This window comes from Xyrauchen texanus, unplaced genomic scaffold (assembly GCF_025860055.1).
Source record: "Xyrauchen texanus isolate HMW12.3.18 unplaced genomic scaffold, RBS_HiC_50CHRs HiC_scaffold_554, whole genome shotgun sequence".
Taxonomy (NCBI): Eukaryota; Metazoa; Chordata; class Actinopteri; order Cypriniformes; family Catostomidae; genus Xyrauchen; species Xyrauchen texanus.
Window position 1 is genome coordinate 185 of NW_026266527.1, and position 20,545 is coordinate 20,729.

General features: G+C 35.8%; 2 protein-coding genes across 2 annotated transcripts; both read left to right on the forward strand.

Moving 5' to 3' along the window:
• The first annotated feature begins 228 nt into the window (after positions 1-228).
• LOC127642333 (nexilin-like) lies at positions 229-5,287 on the forward strand. Its single transcript, XM_052124942.1, has 6 exons — positions 229-452; positions 1,217-1,411; positions 2,291-2,512; positions 2,716-2,904; positions 3,069-3,432; positions 3,599-5,287. Exons 1-6 carry the CDS (start codon positions 435-437, stop codon positions 3,610-3,612), a joined length of 1,002 nt encoding a protein of 333 aa, XP_051980902.1. The 5' UTR covers positions 229-434; the 3' UTR covers positions 3,613-5,287.
• An 8,391-nt stretch (positions 5,288-13,678) lies between these two features.
• mindy4 (MINDY lysine 48 deubiquitinase 4) lies at positions 13,679-19,665 on the forward strand. Its single transcript, XM_052124941.1, has 18 exons — positions 13,679-14,020; positions 14,285-14,404; positions 14,499-14,698; positions 14,802-15,084; positions 15,395-15,600; positions 16,118-16,176; positions 16,483-16,580; positions 16,671-16,787; positions 16,905-16,993; positions 17,260-17,361; positions 17,447-17,510; positions 17,644-17,709; positions 17,944-18,011; positions 18,107-18,170; positions 18,321-18,482; positions 18,575-18,755; positions 18,922-19,006; positions 19,111-19,665. The coding sequence occupies exons 1-18, from the start codon at positions 13,961-13,963 to the stop codon at positions 19,157-19,159; spliced, it is 2,073 nt and encodes a 690-aa protein (XP_051980901.1). The 5' UTR covers positions 13,679-13,960; the 3' UTR covers positions 19,160-19,665.
• Positions 19,666-20,545: the final 880 nt, after the last annotated feature.

A 20,545-nucleotide genomic window follows, 5' to 3' on the forward strand; every position in this document is an offset into this window, starting at 1 on the left:
GAGAGCGATCAACGGAGAATTGCCAGACTGGTTCAAATCAACAAAGTCTTTGGTAACTCAGATAACTGCTCTGTACAATCGTGGTGAGAAAAATAGCATCTCAGAATGCTATTCTGAGATACGGGTTGGTGTTGATTTGGCAGCACAAGGAGGACCTACACAATATTGAACAGGTGGTTTTAATGGTTGTGGCTGATCGGTGTATATTTATATAATCTGAGCACATGTCGTCAGTCAGCTAACAACTGTTAACGAGTGTCAATTGCAATTCATGCTTTAGGTCTCTAATTTAATAATAAAAAAAAATCAATGGCAAATGTGAACACAGCGCAAGTCAGGAAATACAGAGTCCTCAAACATACACGACCTGCTATGCTTGTCTGTTACGCTTTTCAAATTGTGTCTTTAAGAGCCCTGGACTGGATCAGGATAATATGACTGGATATGGAAAAGTAAGAATCTTTTTTAAATGGAAACTGCTACCCTGCTAAAGAGTTTAACAATGACAGATTACACTGCAAAAAAATGTCTGTTAGAAAATAAGAATTAAAATAATACATTTAGTAAGGTTTTTTCTTTAAAGACAAAAATATATATATTTAAGATTCTTTCAACAACAACAATATTTATATTCTTTGTATATCTGGCATTGTTTTCGATATATCTAGTGGCAAAAAAGACAAAGTTACAGATTAAGAACATGATTTTTTTTTGTGGTGTAGTACTACATGAATCTTCAAAATAATGTTTTTAAATAATAGTACAGAACAGAATTGGGGGGGGGGATATTTTCTTGTTTTCCATACATGGCTACCTGCGGTGTACTTTTGCTCTCAGTAACAAGTAACAAACTGTAATAATGTAGCGCTTTGCACTTGGCTTTATGTGTGTTGATGTTTATACCTAATTTTAGTGTATTGGAGTAAAAATATTTTGCACCTATTAATTGAAAATGTATACATGTTAATTGCTTACCTGTGAATGAACTATATGTCTAATTAGCTTGGTTGATTTGATTGTAAATTCAGCACAGTCAGTTATTCCTAGTCAAACATAAGAAATCATTGTAAAACAGATAAATATTTCATTACTAAAACAATGATTAATTGTAAAAATTATCGATACTAATGAGAAGTAAATACAGTATGTAATTTAATTAAATTGTTTAAGGGCTGAACTAAGCTTTGATGAGGTGTCTGTCCTGTTTTGGTGGCAGTTGCAAAATGATGATGAAACTTTGTCGCGGACGGAGTCACAGGAAGCAATGTATCCTGGAAAACTAGAGATTAATTTTGAGGAGATGCTAAAGATGAAAGAGGTGGCAGAGAGGAAAAGCAAAGAGGATGCCAGACGCAAGAAAATGGATATGGAGAAGAAAGAATTTGAACAGTTGCGGCAAGAAATGGGCGAGGTTGGTTTCACATGCCGATATGATCGTTATAGGGGCGAGTGGGGCTAGTTGTCACATGGTGAAGTTGTCACAGCATCTCAGTAGCAAAAACATTTTGAGTCAAAAGTCCAGTTGCAAAAATGTGTCTTCTCTAGCAGAGGTTTTACTTTATATTTTGGTTTCAAACAGCTAATTCAGAATCACCTTACAGTAGAATAATTTAGGTGCAATTTAAAGTGAACTAAAGTGAATTTTAACAATTGTAATATTTTTGTTGTAGCTTTTGGGAAAACAATCAAACATAATCAAACCACCCTGGCATACATCAAGGCAAGGGTCAACTATATTATGAAGTTGGATTTTTACCAAAATGTTCAAAGGTGTTCTTTGGACAGATATTTTTCATAACAGTCAGGTCAGGGCATTTTGTCACATTTTTCTAAGAGCAGGTTACAATATGTGTTGGCCATAACAACTTTTAAATATTTTTGTATTTTACATTTTCTACTTTTTCTTTTCCAGGAATTATTTTGTGCTTGATTATTGTTATATATATTAATAATAGGCTAGTTAATGCAGGTGTAGATTTAAAGTCGTGTAGATTATGGGGAATGTGATGGGGAAACGTGTACCACCCCCCTCCTCTTTATTGGACAAGTTGTCTTAAAAGGTCAACAAGTCAAAAATGTTCAAGAGATTTTTGAATTAAACACTTTTAGATTTTTGGCTATACAAAAATGTACTTTCCCACTCTGAGAAATAATAACTGGAGTGACAACTAGCCCCAGTCTCCCCTAACTGCTATTTCTGTTTGTAATATTAAGTGCCCGAGAATTTGTATCTATATTTGGAAACAAGCACTACATGTCAGTTATATAAATGTTTGTTGATTTGGTTCAGGATGAGATCAATGACAGTACTGAGGTGGTGAGTGCCGAGTATGAGGAGCTAACGAAGCTGAAGCGGACTGGCTCCATCCGAGCCAAGACACTGAAGTCCAAATTTGAAAAGATCAAGCAGCTGACAGAGGAGGAGATCCAGAAGAAGATCGAGGAGGAAAGAGCAAGGAGGAAAGAAATTGATGAAAAAATCAAGGAGAGAGAGGCAGAGCGCTGTCAAGAGGTAAGAGCGCCCCCTCATTTTTAACTTAAAAGCTCATTTCATTTTTCCCATCCAACTGAAACGCTATGAGAAACTGTGCATTGACTATACTTTAAGCAATAACAACATACCTTATGTTAAGTTTGCACACAATTAGCTGTAAATATGTTGCTAAACTTTGTTCTAGAGCTTTGAATAAAAGGACTTTCTATCTTATTCCACAGGATGAAGATAATGACAAAACATCTCCAACAAAAGTAGAAGATGTACCATTCAGACATAAAGTGGACATGCGTGCACGGTTTGAACAAATGGCAAAAGCCAGAGAAGAGGAACAGAAGAGGAGGATTGAAGAGCAGAAATTACAGAGGATGCAATTCGAACAACAAGAGATTGACGCTGCTCTACAAAAAGTAAACCACTCCTGGGCTGCTTTGTTTAAAAGCTAAATGGTGGACATGACTGGACATGATGACAACATTAATGCATGACAGAACTGCATGTGTGTGTCAGTGTGTGATTTCTGTTGTTTTGCTATTTTTCCCAAGTGAGCAACACTTATCATGTGTCTTGTCAGAAAAAGGAAGAAGAGGAGGAAGAAGAGGGTAGTATTATCAATGGCTCTGCTGCCTATGAGGACGAGGAGGACCATGCCAGGTCAGGTGCTCCATGGTTTAAAAAGCCTCTGAAGAACCAGTCAGTGGTTGACGCTGAGCCCGTCCGGTTTACAGTGAAGATCACAGGAGAACCCAAACCAGAGGTCACCTGGTGGTTTGAAGGCGAGCTGCTTCCAGACTCGGAAGACTATCAGTACATTGAAAGAGGGGAGACATACTGCCTCTACTTACCAGAAACCTTCCCCGAGGATGAAGGAGAGTACACGTGCAAAGCTGTCAACAGCCGAGGCACTGCCGCCAGCACCTGCATTCTCACGATTGAAAGTAAGCCCGCCAACCGTTTCCAATAACAACCTGCATGCTGATATTTCTTATACTGACACTACCCTGGAATGATTTGCACACTTCTCATCCTCATCCACATCCACTTGGTTCCTCTTCTTCTTTCTAATGTAATTGTATCTCTCTGTCTCTGCCTTTCTCATTTCAGCTGAGGACTACTGATGCTCTCCTTCTCTGGAACTTTCCCAGTCTTCTAGTTTTTCTTTTCTATTTAAGTTTATTTCGCACTGTAGGGCCAAAAACCAAGGAGGAAGGATCGTATTCTTTTTTACCATTCCTCCCAAAAGATACGCTCAATTCTGAAGTGCAATCTGTTGTTTACATAAGATGCTTCACTCACGGTCAAGACAAATTCATACTTGGGATGAATTAGTGCCAAAATACAGATACTGTTTCCACAATCTTTAGCTATTGCATAACATAAGTGAAAAGCATAGCTGAAAAAGAAATCCACCAAACTGAAAAGTTTGTAGTATGTACAACATATAATCACTATTACCTTGAGTAAGGATTTCATACCCATAGAATGAATGAGACATATTGTTTGATTCAGTATCTGTTTTTTTAAAAGTCTTCATGTGAAGGGGGAAGATTTTGTGATTTGGGGCCCCTAGGCAAAGTACAAGAATCAGGCCCTCTTCAATGACATGCATTTAGGTTGATTTTCTCTTAAAGGTGCTGTAAGCCTTTTTATTATTATTACATTTTTTATGGAATAGTATGGAGAAAATATTATTACTGATAGATATCACTGACTACGGATACATCATGGACACCAGACACCTTTACATGCACTCTTTACATGCGGCGTACATTACTCTTGTATACATGTGACTCGGTCAGTAAGCAGCTTTCTCCACAGCAATGCAATTTTCCAGCAAATGCTTGTGTAAACAACACACATGGCATCCGAGGAAGACTTCACTATTTTACTCTCTGTTGATTTGCTTATTTCCAGATATCCAGAGTTGTTAATAATGTCTGACATCACATTATAAAAACACAATCTGGCTACTATGAATTACAATACATTACATAAAGCTACAATACTTTTTTCTTTTTCACTCTCCCTTTCTTAATGCACTTTTCCTCCATCAACTTGACCTTGAATCAACTATATCGAAATTATTAGACTAAAAGTTGACTTTACCTGTTTCCAGAAGGCTTTGATCAACTTAAAAATGTGAAAACATATAAAAGTTTGCTACATTTATGCTACTAAATAGGGCGAAAACACGTCAACAGTCAGATAAATTATTATTTTTTAATGTACAAGTGTCAACAACACCAGAACATGATCATCATCAACACTGTGTATTGGCGACTATAGTGAGTGTTGTGCTTGTGGAAGCAGCGGCAGGTGGCAGTGCAGCCCGTGCAGCAATCTGATCAATTTGAAAAGACTTTAGGACAGGGCTCTTCAACTACATTCTTGTGGGGGCCAGATTATCCAGATGAAAACGAACAGGGGCCAAATTGTTTTTTCAGAATTCATCTTAGCTAGCACTTTCATTACAAGTAACATGTTACTTATAAAACACCTTTAATACTGTGCATTTATTCATATAAAATAGTCACAGGATCCTGTACACTGTATTTTGAATTATAATTTTTTGGTCTGGCCATAAATTCCTTCATATATATATATATAAACACAATATCAGTTTAATATTTTAGGGCTATTGGTTACAGATTATTAATACTGAGGAGAAACATTTAGATATGCTAAACCCCTCTCACGTTATCAACTTACATATGAAAACAATGGTCATAAAGAAAAGTCATGTTAACTTAAGAATGCATTTAAATATATATATATATATATATATATATATATATATATATATATATATATATATATATATATATATATGCACACAATAGTGCAGGAGCCAGATTTTTGTGTATGTAATCATTGGCAAAACTGACTTGATTCTGATCGTGATAGAAGGGCTGACACACAGCTGTATAGAACCAAGTATAATCAGGATATTTGCCGGTTCAGTTTCACATTATATTTTTTTCCAAGCCCTGCAGACCCTGAACAGATGAGACACTTCAAGAATGGTAAATGAAAGCAAACTATTCAGAGCATTTTCGTTGAACGGTCGGTTTTCAAAATCGATTTCTCTTTTGTTGCATAAGATGTGCATATATGCTGACAACATTTCTGTCACAACTGCGGCGATATTTTTTCCATTTGTAGGCTATATTTGACCTCACCCAAGCAATTTTAAATAAATACATTTGATTGGTAAATACGCTATCAAATGCTCACTTAAATGGTGCGATCCATCTTAAGCAAAGCATTATAACTAAACTATAGCCAGAAAAGCTTAGACTCGCGCTCCTGTCTGCACAACTGATAAACTGAGTGCTATTGAATGCCCATTGAGCGTTGTTAAACTCACCGCTGATTGCTGTGTCTTGCGCCTAGGAACGCTGAGTTTTGCACAGAGAGCGCTCTGGTATATCAGATCGGAGGGCGAGAAAAAGATGATTTGCGGTTGACTAGCCCTGCCTTAGGAAGTCTCGAGTCCGTAAAACAATTCTAAATTTCTCTCCACAAATTCAAATCAAACTGAACTAGCAACAACGTAGCTTAACTTGTAACAGAGTATAAGGTGAAATCACAAACTGTCCGTGCGGTTTGACTAACTTTCACCTGTTTACGAACTTGTGTAGACGCATAAAAACCTTATAATATTCCACTACAGTCTCATCTGAGGGGGAAAGGGGTTTGCTTGCATTGATGGTGCTGAACATAACAGCAATATCAATCATATCGGTGTTGTAACAGTGATATTTAAAAATTCAGCACACGTTTTTTTTTTTTTTTGCATTAATGATAATAACAAAGCATATTATTTGTATTTTAGGGGGCCCTAGGCTTATGCATACCTTTGCCGAGTGCCGAGTCTGCCCCTGGCTGTGGTTGCATCTTTTGAAATGCCTGTAAGGACCTCTGATTTTTTTTTCTTCCACTTTGTGATTTGATTATTAAAAGTTTTGAATAAAGTGTACACATGGAGCTTTCATATCCCCAGATTTTTAAATCCTAATACGTTGTTAGTAAATGAAATGTATGGACAGTGTAGCTTAGCAAGACATGATTTTAGGTTTTAGGCAGAATATTTGTGTAATGTACAAAATGATAATAAAATTAATGAAACAGAAGTTGTTGCCTTTTAATAGCATAAAGTCCAGCTCATGTCAGTAAAAGCCAATACAATAAAAATAGCTAATATAAATCATATATATATATATATATATATATATATATATATATATATATATATATATATATATATATATATATATATATATATATATATATATAAAACATAAATCTAAAAATAAATAAATAAAGTTTTCCAACTCTGGGGCAATTTTATGGTTATTTCCTCAGCTGTATTTCTGAACTTCTACAAGGTTTGCAGGACCAGAGAATGCTCTTCCAAATCATTGATGGAAGATTAAGTTTTATGTTTACTATATATCTGGATTTGACAATGAGTAACATCTTTGAAATGTAATATTGTCCAAATTATAATTCAGAGCACAAGATACAGACTGTGTCTCATGTACTTATATATATAACATACTTTTCAGAAGGTCGACATTTCTGTGTTATGCATTCTTTATTCTAATATTTGGAGATACTGCATTTTTGATTTCCATGAGCTGTAAGCCATGATCATCAAGATAAACAAAAAAAAGGATTGAAATATTTCACTTTATTTGTAATGAATCTAGAATATATGAAAGTTCCACTTTTTGAATTAAATTATGGAAAAATTTTTTTTTTTTTAGATGCACCTGTATATAGAGTGCAACAGGTAAACAGTTACAACAGGCAATATGCTCCTTTGATTAGATTTTCTCTCAAAACACTAAATATAATTTAAAAACTACAAAAGTACTTTTCAAACATCTGTTTGTCACTATGCACTTCAAAATATTCCTGATCCATGAGATCATTGCGTTTTATGTTTAAAGTTTGATTTTGTGGTAATTTGATCAAATATTTAATAGTTTTTGCAAAAAATGTTGCAAATGTATGTAGCTAATGAATATCCTGGAAATTATTTATTTTGAGACAAAATAATTTATCATTTCAAATTGTGTTTAAGTTGTTTATATCTAACTGTTTTTCAATAACTGTCCAATAAGTGAAAGGATAGTAATTGAGTAAAAAGCCCCCCTGTTGCTGGTGCTAAAGGCTTCTATTAAACACATTATTTTATTTTAAGTGGGGGGAATAGATTTGATATGAAAACATTTCAAAGTGGGCTCACATTGACGGATCCAATCACAATGGAGAGTAATTTGTTAATAGAATATTTTAGATGTTATGAAATGCCAAATGTGATTAAAATGAACAAGAAATTATGCACCCTTTTCTGAAGTGTTTATTTTGAATAAACATTGTCTTAACTGCTATCAAAAAAAGCATATTTGCTGTCTCAAAAGTATTAGCATTAGTTGACAAATTGTGCCCTATAATTACTGCCCTGGTATCAACATAATATCACTATAAACCGCCTGGGGGCCTTTTACCCCAGGTGTGGGGTAAAAGGCTCCCTTGCCACCTTTTTTTTCCAATTCTATATCAAGATTTTCCTGAATCTTGATATATTTTGTAAATCGTAAATGGTCTGCACTTATATAGCGCCTTTTTAACCTTAACGGTATTCAAAGCGCTTTACGCTGTAACTCATTCACCCATTCACACACACATTCATACACCAATGGTGGCAGAGCTGCCATGCAAGGTGCTAGCCTACCATTGGGAGCAACTTGGGGTTCAGTGTCTTGCCCAAGGACACTTCGGCATGTGGAGTCATGTGGGCGGGGATTCGAACCATGATTAATGGCTGACCCGCTCTACCAACTGAGCCACAGCCTCCCATTTTGTGGCCATCCTTTGATGTACCTTTAGCCCTGTTGTACCCTATATATAAATATTCACTTTATCTGCAGGATACTTTCCAACCTTAACTAAATGGTCAAGGTGAATTTTTCTCTTTGCAAACAGCAACATGAAACTGGAAGTACAACCCCAATTCCATGTGCTAAATGGAAAGTACCACAACTACACATAAATTATGTTTTACCTTGTGAATTTTATTGTTTGTATGAAACTGAGCAGTAATTTCATATCAGATGATTGCAACACGCTCCAAAAATTAAACATTTGAGCACTGAAGACACAGGTTGGTTAAGATTAGAAAGTGGAATTTCCCCCCATTCATCCATTATGTAGGTCTTTAGCTGCACAAATGTACGGGGTCTTCGTTACCAGATTGTGTGCTTCATAATGTGCCACACATTCTCAATTGAAGACAGGTCAGGACTGAGGTAGGCCAGTCTACCACAATCTCTGTTACACTGCCATGCCGTGTGGTTTGAAGTTGTCCTGCTGGAAAATGCAGGAACATGGAAAAGATGGTGCTGTATGGCAGTATAAATTTGTACAGACCTGTCTTCATTCATGGTGTTCTCAAAGATGTGCAAGTTACCCATTCCATGGGCACTGACACCCCTGGCCCATATAGACACTGGCTTTTGGACCTGATGCTAATAACAGCTTGGATGGTTCTTTTCCTCTTTGGCCCGGATAACACGACTGCTGTGTTTTTCAAAAAAAATTTGAAACGTGGACTCTTCGGACCACAAAATACAGTTCTGCTTTGGATAGTAAAGTCTAAACTTGCATCTCTGGATGCAGCGGGGAGTGGTGTTAATTAACAGAGTTTTACTCAAAGTTATCCCAACTACATGTTCATGATATCCATTACAGATGAATGACGTTTTTTAAGACAGTGACATCTGAGGGGTCAGAGATCATGCGCATTCAGAAATGGTTTCCTTCTTGCCCTTTACGTACCGAGATTTGACCATATTCCTTGAATCTTTTAATATTGTGCACTTTAGAGGGTTAAATGCTCAAAATCCTTCCAATTTGTCTTTGGGGACATTGCTCTCAAAGTGCTGTATTATTTTCTGAAGCATCTGTTGGATTAAACCATACTAGTCTTAAACCATACTTGCTCCTGTTTTTGTAGGCTCCTTATACAGTATTTCTCAACTTTTTTGGCGCATGATGCAATCATCTTATTTGAAGTTACTGTACATTTTCAACAAAAAATAAAAATTTAATTCACAAGGTAAAACATCATATTATGTGTAGTTGAGGTGCTTTCAATATAGCAAAGGGTGAATATTCAAATCAATCCTTTTTTTATTAGCATTTTCCAGACTGTACAAACTTTTTCAAAAAAAGGTTGTAGTAAATAAAACATTATTTGAAATTAAACAATAATAATTGATTAAAAAGATTTTATACTCCTAAGAGTCAGTTAGGAATCCCATTTGGATTAATATCTAAGCAAAACTTTAATTTCGTTTATTTAATTTAGTTTGTTTAAATCCCAATTCTACATCTATACCTTCACTCAAAATCAAGGATATCTTGTAGAACACTGTACTTGGGGTTACTATACATGTTTTTTGGTGAAGATAAATCAGGCATCGTCTTGTTCAACAAATAATGTGCCAATTTAAAAACTTTTTACTATTGTGGGTATTAAAATAGTATCAAAGTATCTTACATGAAACAGATTATAATATTGTTGTATTTTCTCTAGAAACAGTATTATTAGTTTTTGTTTATACGCAATATTTTCTAATGAGAAGGGACAATTCCTATGCCTTATTCCCAACAAAGACAATTCATTTTCACAGTGGGAACATACAGTATAAGGGTTCAGGATATGTGGGTTGAATAGTCATCACAACGACTTTAATACCATCTGTCCAAGCCAAGGGGGCTGGTGTTCCTCATTATTGGGCTGAACAAAAAAGCAGAATGTCTTTTTGTTGGACCATACAAGAGTGTCTGTTTTGAAGGGCCATTTAAAAGTGAGCTACACTATAACTTATGAACAGTGTAGAAGGTTTCCCAAAGGATGACACGGGGAACAGCTTCTTGCTCAAGGTAAGACTTTTTAATAAACACACTTTTAATTGTACAGCACACTTTCTCAAATATGGCTGGTCCGGGTGTAGGCACTCTCTCCCGGGGCTCTGTGGCTGCTGCTATTTATGTCACTCTCCCCATGCTTACTGCAATTAGAGACAGGTGTTAGACATAATTTAGCTAAGGTGTAAGTGCCCTTACTGCTTTTCTCTCCCGGACGGGCGCTTGACCACACCCCCGCTGCCACAAACAGGGATTGATCAAATGCCAAGTACTTATCTTAACTAAAATATAATATCACACCATACCATTGGGAGAAGAGCTTAATAAACACTTTAGACACAAATTAGATTATTTTTTTGCTAAAGAATCATGTCTTCTAGCTCAAACCCCACACCATTAATACATGACTGTGTAACGCAGGGTGCCAATGTGTTTGCATTCAAAGGCAAAGAGCAAATGTGATCTTTGAGAAAATCACAATTAGCAACTCTTCCTGAGGCACCACACCCCACCGAGCGAAGATAGCAAATTCCCACCTCATTGTTGCCCTTCCACATCTGTCCCATTCTCTCCTCATCATTCCCCTTCATCTCAAAACCACCTCAAACTCACCTAAGATCTGTATGTAACAAAAGACCATATCTGATGTATACAAATAATGTAACTAGTGTAACATGTTTGGTATCATTTAAAATGTCTCAGTGTGTCTGGTATAGTGGTCTTTTTCCCAAGTTTGTAAAATTTAATGACAGCAAAGTTACATGGTCCTTGCCAAATACTGAATAATTATGGAGGTCTATCCCCCTCCTTGAAGGTTTAACACCAGGAAGTCAAGAACCCATTCACCCCCAAATTCTCATTGTTCAAAGGATAATACCATTTGGTACACAATGTGTATTCTGTCTGGATATTTAAGGAAAGCTGGCCCAGAGCTCAAGGTCCTCTGTAGTCAGATGATCCCACACCTCAATGTGTGTAACTTTAATAATAGATTCAGATTCCCCATGCTTTGCAATTACATGTAGTTTTCTCAACTGCCAGGTATGTTCTTTGACTTGTTTCTATAACTTATGTTTTAAATCCTACCTGGCAAATAACTTGTTACTTTTTTGTTTATTCTGTATTCCTCTGAAATCATTTAAATCAATACTGGGTCTTTAAAATAGGAGAAACCGCTCTGGAGGACCCGAGCAGGAGAATACCATTTTAAGAATAATTTATATCATAACTGAAGCATTAATGTAGGACAAAGCCACAGACTATCAGTTTGAATCTCATTAGAAATTGATCAAATGGTAAATGAACAGAAGAGGATTCAGAGTAATCAATAACTTAAAAGATCAAAATAAAAGATTGATCAGTAAGTAATTAGACCCTTAATCTAAATTAGAGTTCAATATAAAATTGGAGACAGATAAAATTAATAACGGGATGAATTCGTAAAGTGCAAATTATTAACAATAATTGCTTTACATCAGTGCTCAGAAAAGACAGAACAACGCAGAGACCTTCAAGGGGCAAATCTATCTATTTTTAGTAGTTTTGCCTGCCTTTTTACAACTGCAATACAAATGGCTCATTAGGAATTACACTACACCTGTAAAACTACACAGGTTTAACCCTAATATTCCTGACAACTGTAAAAAAAAAATAATAATAATTTAAATGCAAAGAATAAATTGGTACCCTTCTTCATTGTATTGTATTTGGAAGTGTAGAAAACTTAAAACATTCTACAAGGAGGTTCTTGAGTTGATTTGTAAATTAACTGGAGAGAGAGTCACTTTGGAAGCCAAATTATGTTTACTGCATATATACCCTGCACATTTAGTGAAAAGTTAAAGAAAATGCAAGCTAATAGATTTTAGTTCTCTACTGGCCAAATGGTTAATTGCCTTAAAATGGAAAGATATCCTACTTATTGGGTTAAAGAAATGTCTTGTAATCTTGCCTTGGAAAATTTTACAAATAAAGTCAGAGTGAAAATAGAAGAGAATAATAGTCCCTTTTTAGATTTTATTATCAATCAGATGTGGAATGACTGGATCCTAATATTATTGTATTTTTGTGTATGTATATGTATGTGTATTATATATTTTGCAACATATAAGGTCATGTATGGTAAAGGTTGAAACCGCATGCCTGCATTGTCAGTGTTGTGAATTTGTGGAGGTAACTTTATTTTTAAAAAGATTTATTTAACTTTATTTATTTAAAATAAATAGTGATTCTGGAAATCAGTAAAATATAAATATTAAAAGGGAGTGTTAAGGCAACTGAAGATGGATGTTAACAGGGTTCTGAGTTATTATTATTTTACATTTTTGGTTAAGTAATCAATTATTTACCCTTGTCAAGGTTACTAGGGTGAAGAACATCTTATAAGTTCTCTGTGTGTTCTGTATTTGTTTTTATAGAAACAAACCTGGGGTACATAGTACACAATACTACAGATATATTTTACAATAATGCCAAGACATTAGATTCATTACATAGTGTAATGGTTTTCAATGCTTTGGAGTTGTTGGAGGTACAAAGAGTATTTAAATAATATTTTAAGTCTAATATTTAAATTTACACTTATGTATAAAAAAAACTTGGCAAGAAAAATAAACAGATTAATCCGAAAATATTAACTTAAGATATCAAAACTGTGAAAACCAAATAAAACATCTTTATAAAGCAAAGAAAAACTAGTTAAAATAGAGGTACGTAAAAACAAACAACATTTTCTCCAAAATACTACAGCATGGACACATTCCCCAAAAAGGTGAGGGGCAGATTAATGCACAGCATTACTGAAGGAGCATAATTGATATTCACAAACGGGAGATGAATGCAGTAGTGAAAACAACGACATTAAAACACTTAAGCGCTGTCTCTTAGGACTTGAGTTGAGCTCAATAATACTCTGGGAGTAAGATGTTACTTGTTAACTGGGAAAATGTAGCGCTGATAAGCACCTCGCTCAGCTACGATTACACATTAAAGTGGTAGATAACACATATGGTGAAGTGCTGTGTTAATCCAAAGAAACAGTTAAAAGTCTGATGTTTACTGCCAAGTGCCAAGTTGGCTAAATTTACTTAGAAAAACTGCAATCGCCCATAAACAGATCGATGGGCGGATGTTTGGGTACGCATACTGGGAGCCGGATGTGACGACACGCGGACTGTGATAAAGGCCTATCTTCAATTTCTGTTGTATCCACAAGGAGGCGCAGCTGCCTCGTGGGCTGACCTCGGCACCGCAAGCGATATCAACAACAGTCTGCTGGTAACTATAGCAACAAGTTAGCTCGCTAGTTGGAAAAGCCTCTTCAGCTATCCCTACCTCATATACCCCCAAAACATTAACATGTCCAATTTAAAATGCAATAATTGCATGTGGCTGAAAATATGACTTACTTCGACCAACTGTGAATTTTACTTCGATTTTGTGAAGTTTGGGGCTGCTCTTTACCCCGTTATTAGCGTGTTTGCCTGCTAACGCATTCTCATATTTTCTGCTGTGTTGTGATCCATAATGGGAAAATATGTGGAGGAGGTCGCTGCGTCTCTCGTACGGGAATATCTCAGTCGAAAGGTGGGTGACAGATCAGTTCTTTCCGTAGGTTCATAAAAATAAAAACAAAGCCAGAGAAATGTAAACATGTAAGTTGAGCACAGTGGCTAGGGAATGGCTAACTATCCTGTTTCATCCAAAGAACGATTTTAAAATAATTTTAAACTTGTTCACGTCTTAAGGTGCTTTAAAGAGAGTTCGCAGTAATAGCTTGCCAATTTTCCCATTCTCTTGAGAGATTGGAGATGCTCTTGTAGGGTGATCTTTGAACTACTTTGCTTGCAGGGCCTGATGAAAACCATTGCTTGCATGGACGAAGAGCTTCCACGAACTGATTTAAGCATTAAAAACAGATCGGATCTACGCCGAATCCTTCACCTTGAAGGCCTTTACAAGAAAAATAAGGTACCAAAGTGATGTCCAACCTCAGGATTTGAAAGAGTAACTATCTATAATGGCAAATAAATGTAATGACATCATCAAACGCGTTTGTGTTTAGGCTGAAGAACATCCCTTGAAGTCAACGTTGGAGATTATGGTAAAGGAGAAAATGAGTGAGGGTGGCAAAGCAAGAGGGCGTTACCATGGTGACAGTCATGCAGCTCCATTGGGGCAAACCATGGCCAGTTCTGTAGACATGACAGGCAGAGCTAACAGAGATGAAATTCTTATGGAAAGTCTGCAGCGTGAAATGCCAAGGTACCTCTTAATTTTTTATTTAAACACATTGTCAGTTAACTCATTGTAAGTTAACGTTTAGGCTTTTTATAACTTGTTGACAGCAACATTCATTTTTTAACAGGTTATCTGAAACCAGCGGTGTGTCACAGATTATTGTACCTTCCCAAACACCTTCTGAAAAGACTCACTCACCACAAACCAGCAAGACACTCACCTGCTTTGCTGACCATCCTGATAGTAAGAGAAGTGTGTTTACTTTGTCTTCAAGCCAGGATAGTGTCTTAATAGTGACAAATGAGGGATTTCCCTCTGAGAAAAAGATTCTAGACACTGACAGCCAGAAGAACAGAAGCAGCAGAATAAGAAGAGGCATTATGGCAGGTCCCATAGCCAGCTCCTCACAGGTGATTAATTGCGATGCTTCTCTGATTTTATGTAATTCTGATGGTTGAGTAATACAAATTTATAAATAAATTAAAATAAAATCATCCTTTAACTGGTTAATGATCTGCTAGTATTATTTTTATCCTTGTTTGTTATATTTTTACTTTCGGCTAAGACTTAGATTTGATTTTTCTTTCCACCTCCTCCACTGTCTAGTGTAAACTGCAGTCCTTTCTGTCTTTATGTCATCTGTCAGTAAAAAGTACAGTCGATAGACTATTAAAAGTCTATCAATATGAAAGTATTGATGAGAATTGCATTTTTCGATAGGAATGTAACAGAAGACGGCCTGCCCGAAAGGCATCTGGATCTTCATCTCTTATAACAACTGAGGATTGTAGAGAAGCAACAAACTGGACAAACTGTCTCAATATTACACATAAAAGGTCACATTTATCAGCCTCTTTTGAAGGGAATCGAAGCTTGGATAGTGATGAGGTTGAGAGGATACCAGAAGGCAAGCCTCAACACCGCTTGTGAGTTTAATGAAATATGTCCGGTGACATATTCGTATTTCTCAAATACTGGTAAGATGTTTAAAGATGAAAAACAGAGCTCTGGATCAGAGCTTTTAAAAAAATAATGTAATACAAAGAATGTTACAGATCTAAATGTTGTTTTTCCAGACTCTGATTAGAATTAGCCTGATACTAAGGATTTTCGTGGAAAATTGGCACTGAAAGTGCAAATGGTTCCAGATCTACTTAACCTTTGTCTGGGGAAACCTGCTCTGCACATTTTATGTACACTTTCAAGGATTTGAAATCTGTAAAGTCAAAAGCTTTTTTATATCTTTAGTGGGTAAGCCAATAATACAGATTAAACTCCAGAAACATATGCATGAATTTGATGTTAAAAAATGGCTTATAAATTATTAGACAAAATGACTGTAAGAAGATGTGATTCAGAATAGTAAAAAGAGGCTGTTGGTATTTGTGCTCATCTGCAATATGTCAAATCTATGATTGTTGATTTTTATTGTTTCCTCTCCAGAAAGAGTCCAGCACCCAGCCCAAAACTGGATAAACTCCACGTGCAGGACATGGTTTTGGGTAGTGCTTTTAACATTTTCTGCAGATTACATTTTGTACAATGATTCATAGCCAACTCAGCTGCACAATACGCAAGCGGCTGTTGTGTTCCTTTATATAACTGAAGTGTTGCTTTAACTTTCCACCTTCTTTCTTTCCCAAAACATAGAAATCTTTAATAAATTCTAGGTTCTTCCAAACACAACAATGATGACATGACATGCTTATATGCTTTCGGGAGACCTTGCAGCTTAAAATTGTTTAAAGCAATCACATTTTTTTTTTAAATATACTGTTTTGATATATCTTTTTTTTTTTTTTTTTTAGATGACATAGAGAATGAGGAGAGCTTGTGTGATATTTCTAGAACATCTATGCCAGAACTTAGTTTGGACAGGATTGCTATGGACCAGAAAACTTCCACTGTAAGCACATAACCATTTTAACCGCTAGAACATAATCCCTGTGAAATCAGCCCTGTCTGATATATATCTGTGACCATTTTTGTAATTCAGGCTCTGAAGGAGATCATCTTTGGCTCTCCCAAGGCTTGTTTCACTGAGGAGTGGAAACAACAGAACTTCTCCTTTTCAGAGACTTCTGGTTTGAAATATGGAATTGTTCAAAAGAAGGTACAGTACTCCAGACAACCCCATTGTTACAATACACAGCAATAGAGCTGAAGTCAAACTGTCAGTAATTTTGGTGTCTAAACATTTGTGTGTTGTGTTCCTCCTTTGTTCCATCAGGGAGGACCCTGTGGGGTACTTGCTGCAGTTCAGGCCTGTGTTCTACAGAAGCTTCTGTTTGAAGAATCGAGCAATGAGTCACCAGAAGAGTATGTGTCAAGCATCAATTAAGTTGTTGCTAATTCTTTTGTTATAGAGACCAGATATACTTTTTTAAATATACCCTTATTATTTTAGAGCTCTTAATCATTATCAAGGTCTTTCATATATATTTCATGAATTTTTGCATCCTTTTGATTTGTTTATTAGTTTGTTAAACCAGTGGTGTTTTAAAATGGACAGCATAAAATTGTGTTTCATTGATTGAAAGTGTTGGAATTAGTTTGTTTTAAACTGATTTGTTAAATTTCACCAGGAGATTGCAGGTATCAAACGTTTCAAGAATGAATTGTCTATCTCGGGCTTTGGCTGAAATACTATGGAGAGCTGGGGATATGAAGAGAGCCACTGTCGCAATGTAAGTGTGTCACACATTTAACATTATCATTTGTATTTACAAAACTATAGTTCATTTCTGAACACTAAATAATCTCACCTCACAGAAACGCAGGAAGAAGTCTTTTCACCCCGATCGGACGCTACAGATCAGATGGTATTCTCGAAATGGTAAATCTTAATTGCTTTTTATTCTTTTAAAGACTGTATATTTTTCTCTTTTTTTTTATATATCAATATATACATTATCTTGATGTATTAAATATACTGTCATATCTGTCTTTGTTTTTTATAATTCAAATAGATAACAAGTGTCACTGTTGAGACTTTTGATGATCTCACATTACTTCTTGAGCATCACGTTAGTCAGGTTAGTCTGTGATTAAATGCCTTATTAACATCACACCCATCATGCATACCTGATTTCTATTCTTTGTAGAATAAATTAAACATGAGCAAGGACCTTATTTGAGCAAATCCATTTATAGTCATGCATAGATTGCCTTTACTATGTCAATGCATGTCCCCTGTGTAATATCTCCTTTGATTGATGATGACAGTCAATGGCAGTTGTGATGATGGAAACATTCTGTCTTCCTTTTAGTTTGAGTTTGGTCCATATGGCTGTATCCTATTTACCATCTCTGTCATTCTCTCTAGAACTGTTGAAGCGTAAGATTTATTACTTTTTTTTACCTATTTAACTCATTACAGACTGTTCGTGTTAATACATTGACTTAGCTAATTGATTTCTTTTGATATTCTAGTGTACAATGTGATATGGATGTGCCAACCTCCAATCTCATCGGAGCTCATGGCTACTGCACACAGGTTTTTAACATTAACACTGATTAATGATTTGCACTACTGTGTAATTTGCTTTTATCAAAAATACTATTTTGGAGTTTGGAGCTCCAATGTGCTCTGTGTCATGATGATTCATTGATAAAGTCTTACATTTAGCCTTTCATGTTTCTTAAGGAATTGGTCAATCTTTTCCTTTGTGGACGGGCAGTTTCAAATGTCTTTGATGATGAAATGAAACTTGATTCTGGAAATGGAAATGTTACACTTTTGAAAGGAATTAAAGCACGTTGTAACATTGGCCTTCTGTCTTTATTTGAGCACTATAATATATGTAAGGTAAAATGGTTTACACATTCTAAACTATACTTAGAAGAATGTCTATCCAAATTTCCCAGTACTGAATCAGATTTCTTACCATCTTCATAAAGGTTGGATCTCACCTGAAAACCCCCAAGTTTCCAATTTGGGTTGTGTGCAGTGAGAGCCATTTTAGTGTCCTCTTCTCTCTCCGTGAAGACCTGGTATCTGATCACTGCAATGCAGAAAATTTTGACTTGTACTATTATGATGGGCTGGCCAACCAGCAGGAACCAATTAGATTAACTGTCTGTAAGTATTTGGTTTGGGTCATTGCATTTCTGGAACACATGCACATACAAAAAAAAAAACAACAACACTAAGTGCATTATCTTTTATAATAAACAAATAGCAAAAGAACAGCAAACTTGGCACATTTGCTCCTAAAATGCCTTTTGGGTTCTGTATCTCTGAACAGATCCAACTTCTGCTGCTGTGGCTGTAAAAAATGACAATGAAGACAATGATCTCATTCCTCCATTGGACTTTTGCATCAGGACCAAGTATATCACTTAATTTATTATTGCAGTGAAATGTCTCAAGTATTTTATAACTAATTCTAAAACATTTAGATACATGTTAACCCTTTGTTTTATATGTTTTACAGATGGCGAAATGCTGTGGTCAGTTGGAATGATACAGATCCTATTCTTTGATAATGTATTGAAAAAGGAAATGTTTGTTGCCTGTTTAACCCAGGTGAAACGTTATCTGATGTAATCAAATGTGCATAATTTTTTATATAATTAAAATGTGCATGCGTCTGGTATTTATTTCGTTTTTTGGGGGGCTTCTGTTACACATAACCTGTTATGATACGCTTGTTTTGCTGCCATTCTTTACATTCATATTATTTTCATAATCTTGCTGCCTGTTAAATATTTATTTATAAAACACGCCAGGTATATAGATCAACTTTGGGGAAACATAATTGTCAAAGTACATTTCTTGTTTGTTGTCCATCTAAGTTGAAGTGAGATCTTGGCCCCTGCGCTTTTATGCTTGTTTTTGCAGTCTGGTTTTTCTAAGTTCCCATCACCAGTTTCTCCTTATAGATTGTGATTTGCGTCTCTCACAGTGTCAGAGTGGCTTTGTAAGAAAAACTGGATATGCTTTGAAAGATCACATCTTCGTTAACTTATTCAAATCACAAATAAATGAATTATAGATTATATAACTTGATCTTTGTCATTATGTGGTTATCAGTTGTACAGTAACTATAAGGTGACTACCCTTAACAGACTGAAATATCAAATGTTACACTGACCTGGATCAGTCAATGGGTTACACCAATGTTTCTTAAGGTAATTACTTCTGTTCATGGCTTGATTAGTGGTCGGTTTACTCTCTTTGTATGTCTGATAATCTATCATTGACATATGGAACATGTGGTGTAGTCAGCTGACTCAAAGTTACTAGTCTTCGAAATTCTTACAGCCCCTTTACACTGTACCATTAAACTCATACAAAGTGACAGACATACATACACTATTAGCATTCATAGTATCAGTTTTCATTGAGCAGTTACCATTATTTGCCAAGGTTGCCAATAGTTACAGCAACTATTGCATGTTACCAGAGGTTGGCATGATCTTTAAATATCTGGTTTTAAGTCAACAACAACAAAAAAGAAACTGTGTATAAAATTCCATAGCGATGCAGGACAAAAGGTTTCATTATAAACCTGCATAAACAAAACACAAACAAGAGAGGTCCTTGTTTAACAAAATGTTAAAAAAATGTTTTTGGAACACATTAAAAGCCACCTATCTTGCCACTACAATAAGCTTCACAACAAAGACTTCTGATTAGTTGTAGCTGCACCTCTTGATATAACACATTTTATCGTCCTCTGCCCCCTGGCCTACCATCACCCCCAGAGCAGAGCTGTCAGTCAGGGCATCTTGGATCTTTGATTAATTTGGGTATAACTGATCTGAACCCCATTCTAGGCCTGCTGTCTCAGAGAAGGATTAATGTACTAAGGGCTGTCATTAGAACACTTTGGCTATAGCCTGTGTGATTGAGGCTGGAGAATGTGC

Excerpts from the sequence above, each read along its gene's own strand:
- mindy4 (XM_052124941.1), top strand. The coding sequence starts at position 13,961 with ATGGGAAAATATGTGGAGGAGGTCGCTGCGTCTCTCGTACGGGAATAT. Across the intron at positions 16,581-16,670 it reads TGGACCAGAAAACTTCCACT|GCTCTGAAGGAGATCATCTT; the intron begins GTAAGCACATAA and ends TTTGTAATTCAG. Across the intron at positions 18,483-18,574 it reads AGCACTATAATATATGTAAG|GTTGGATCTCACCTGAAAAC; the intron begins GTAAAATGGTTT and ends ATCTTCATAAAG.
- LOC127642333 (XM_052124942.1), top strand. Across the intron at positions 1,412-2,290 it reads TGCGGCAAGAAATGGGCGAG|GATGAGATCAATGACAGTAC; the intron begins GTTGGTTTCACA and ends GATTTGGTTCAG. Across the intron at positions 2,905-3,068 it reads TTGACGCTGCTCTACAAAAA|AAAAAGGAAGAAGAGGAGGA; the intron begins GTAAACCACTCC and ends GTGTCTTGTCAG.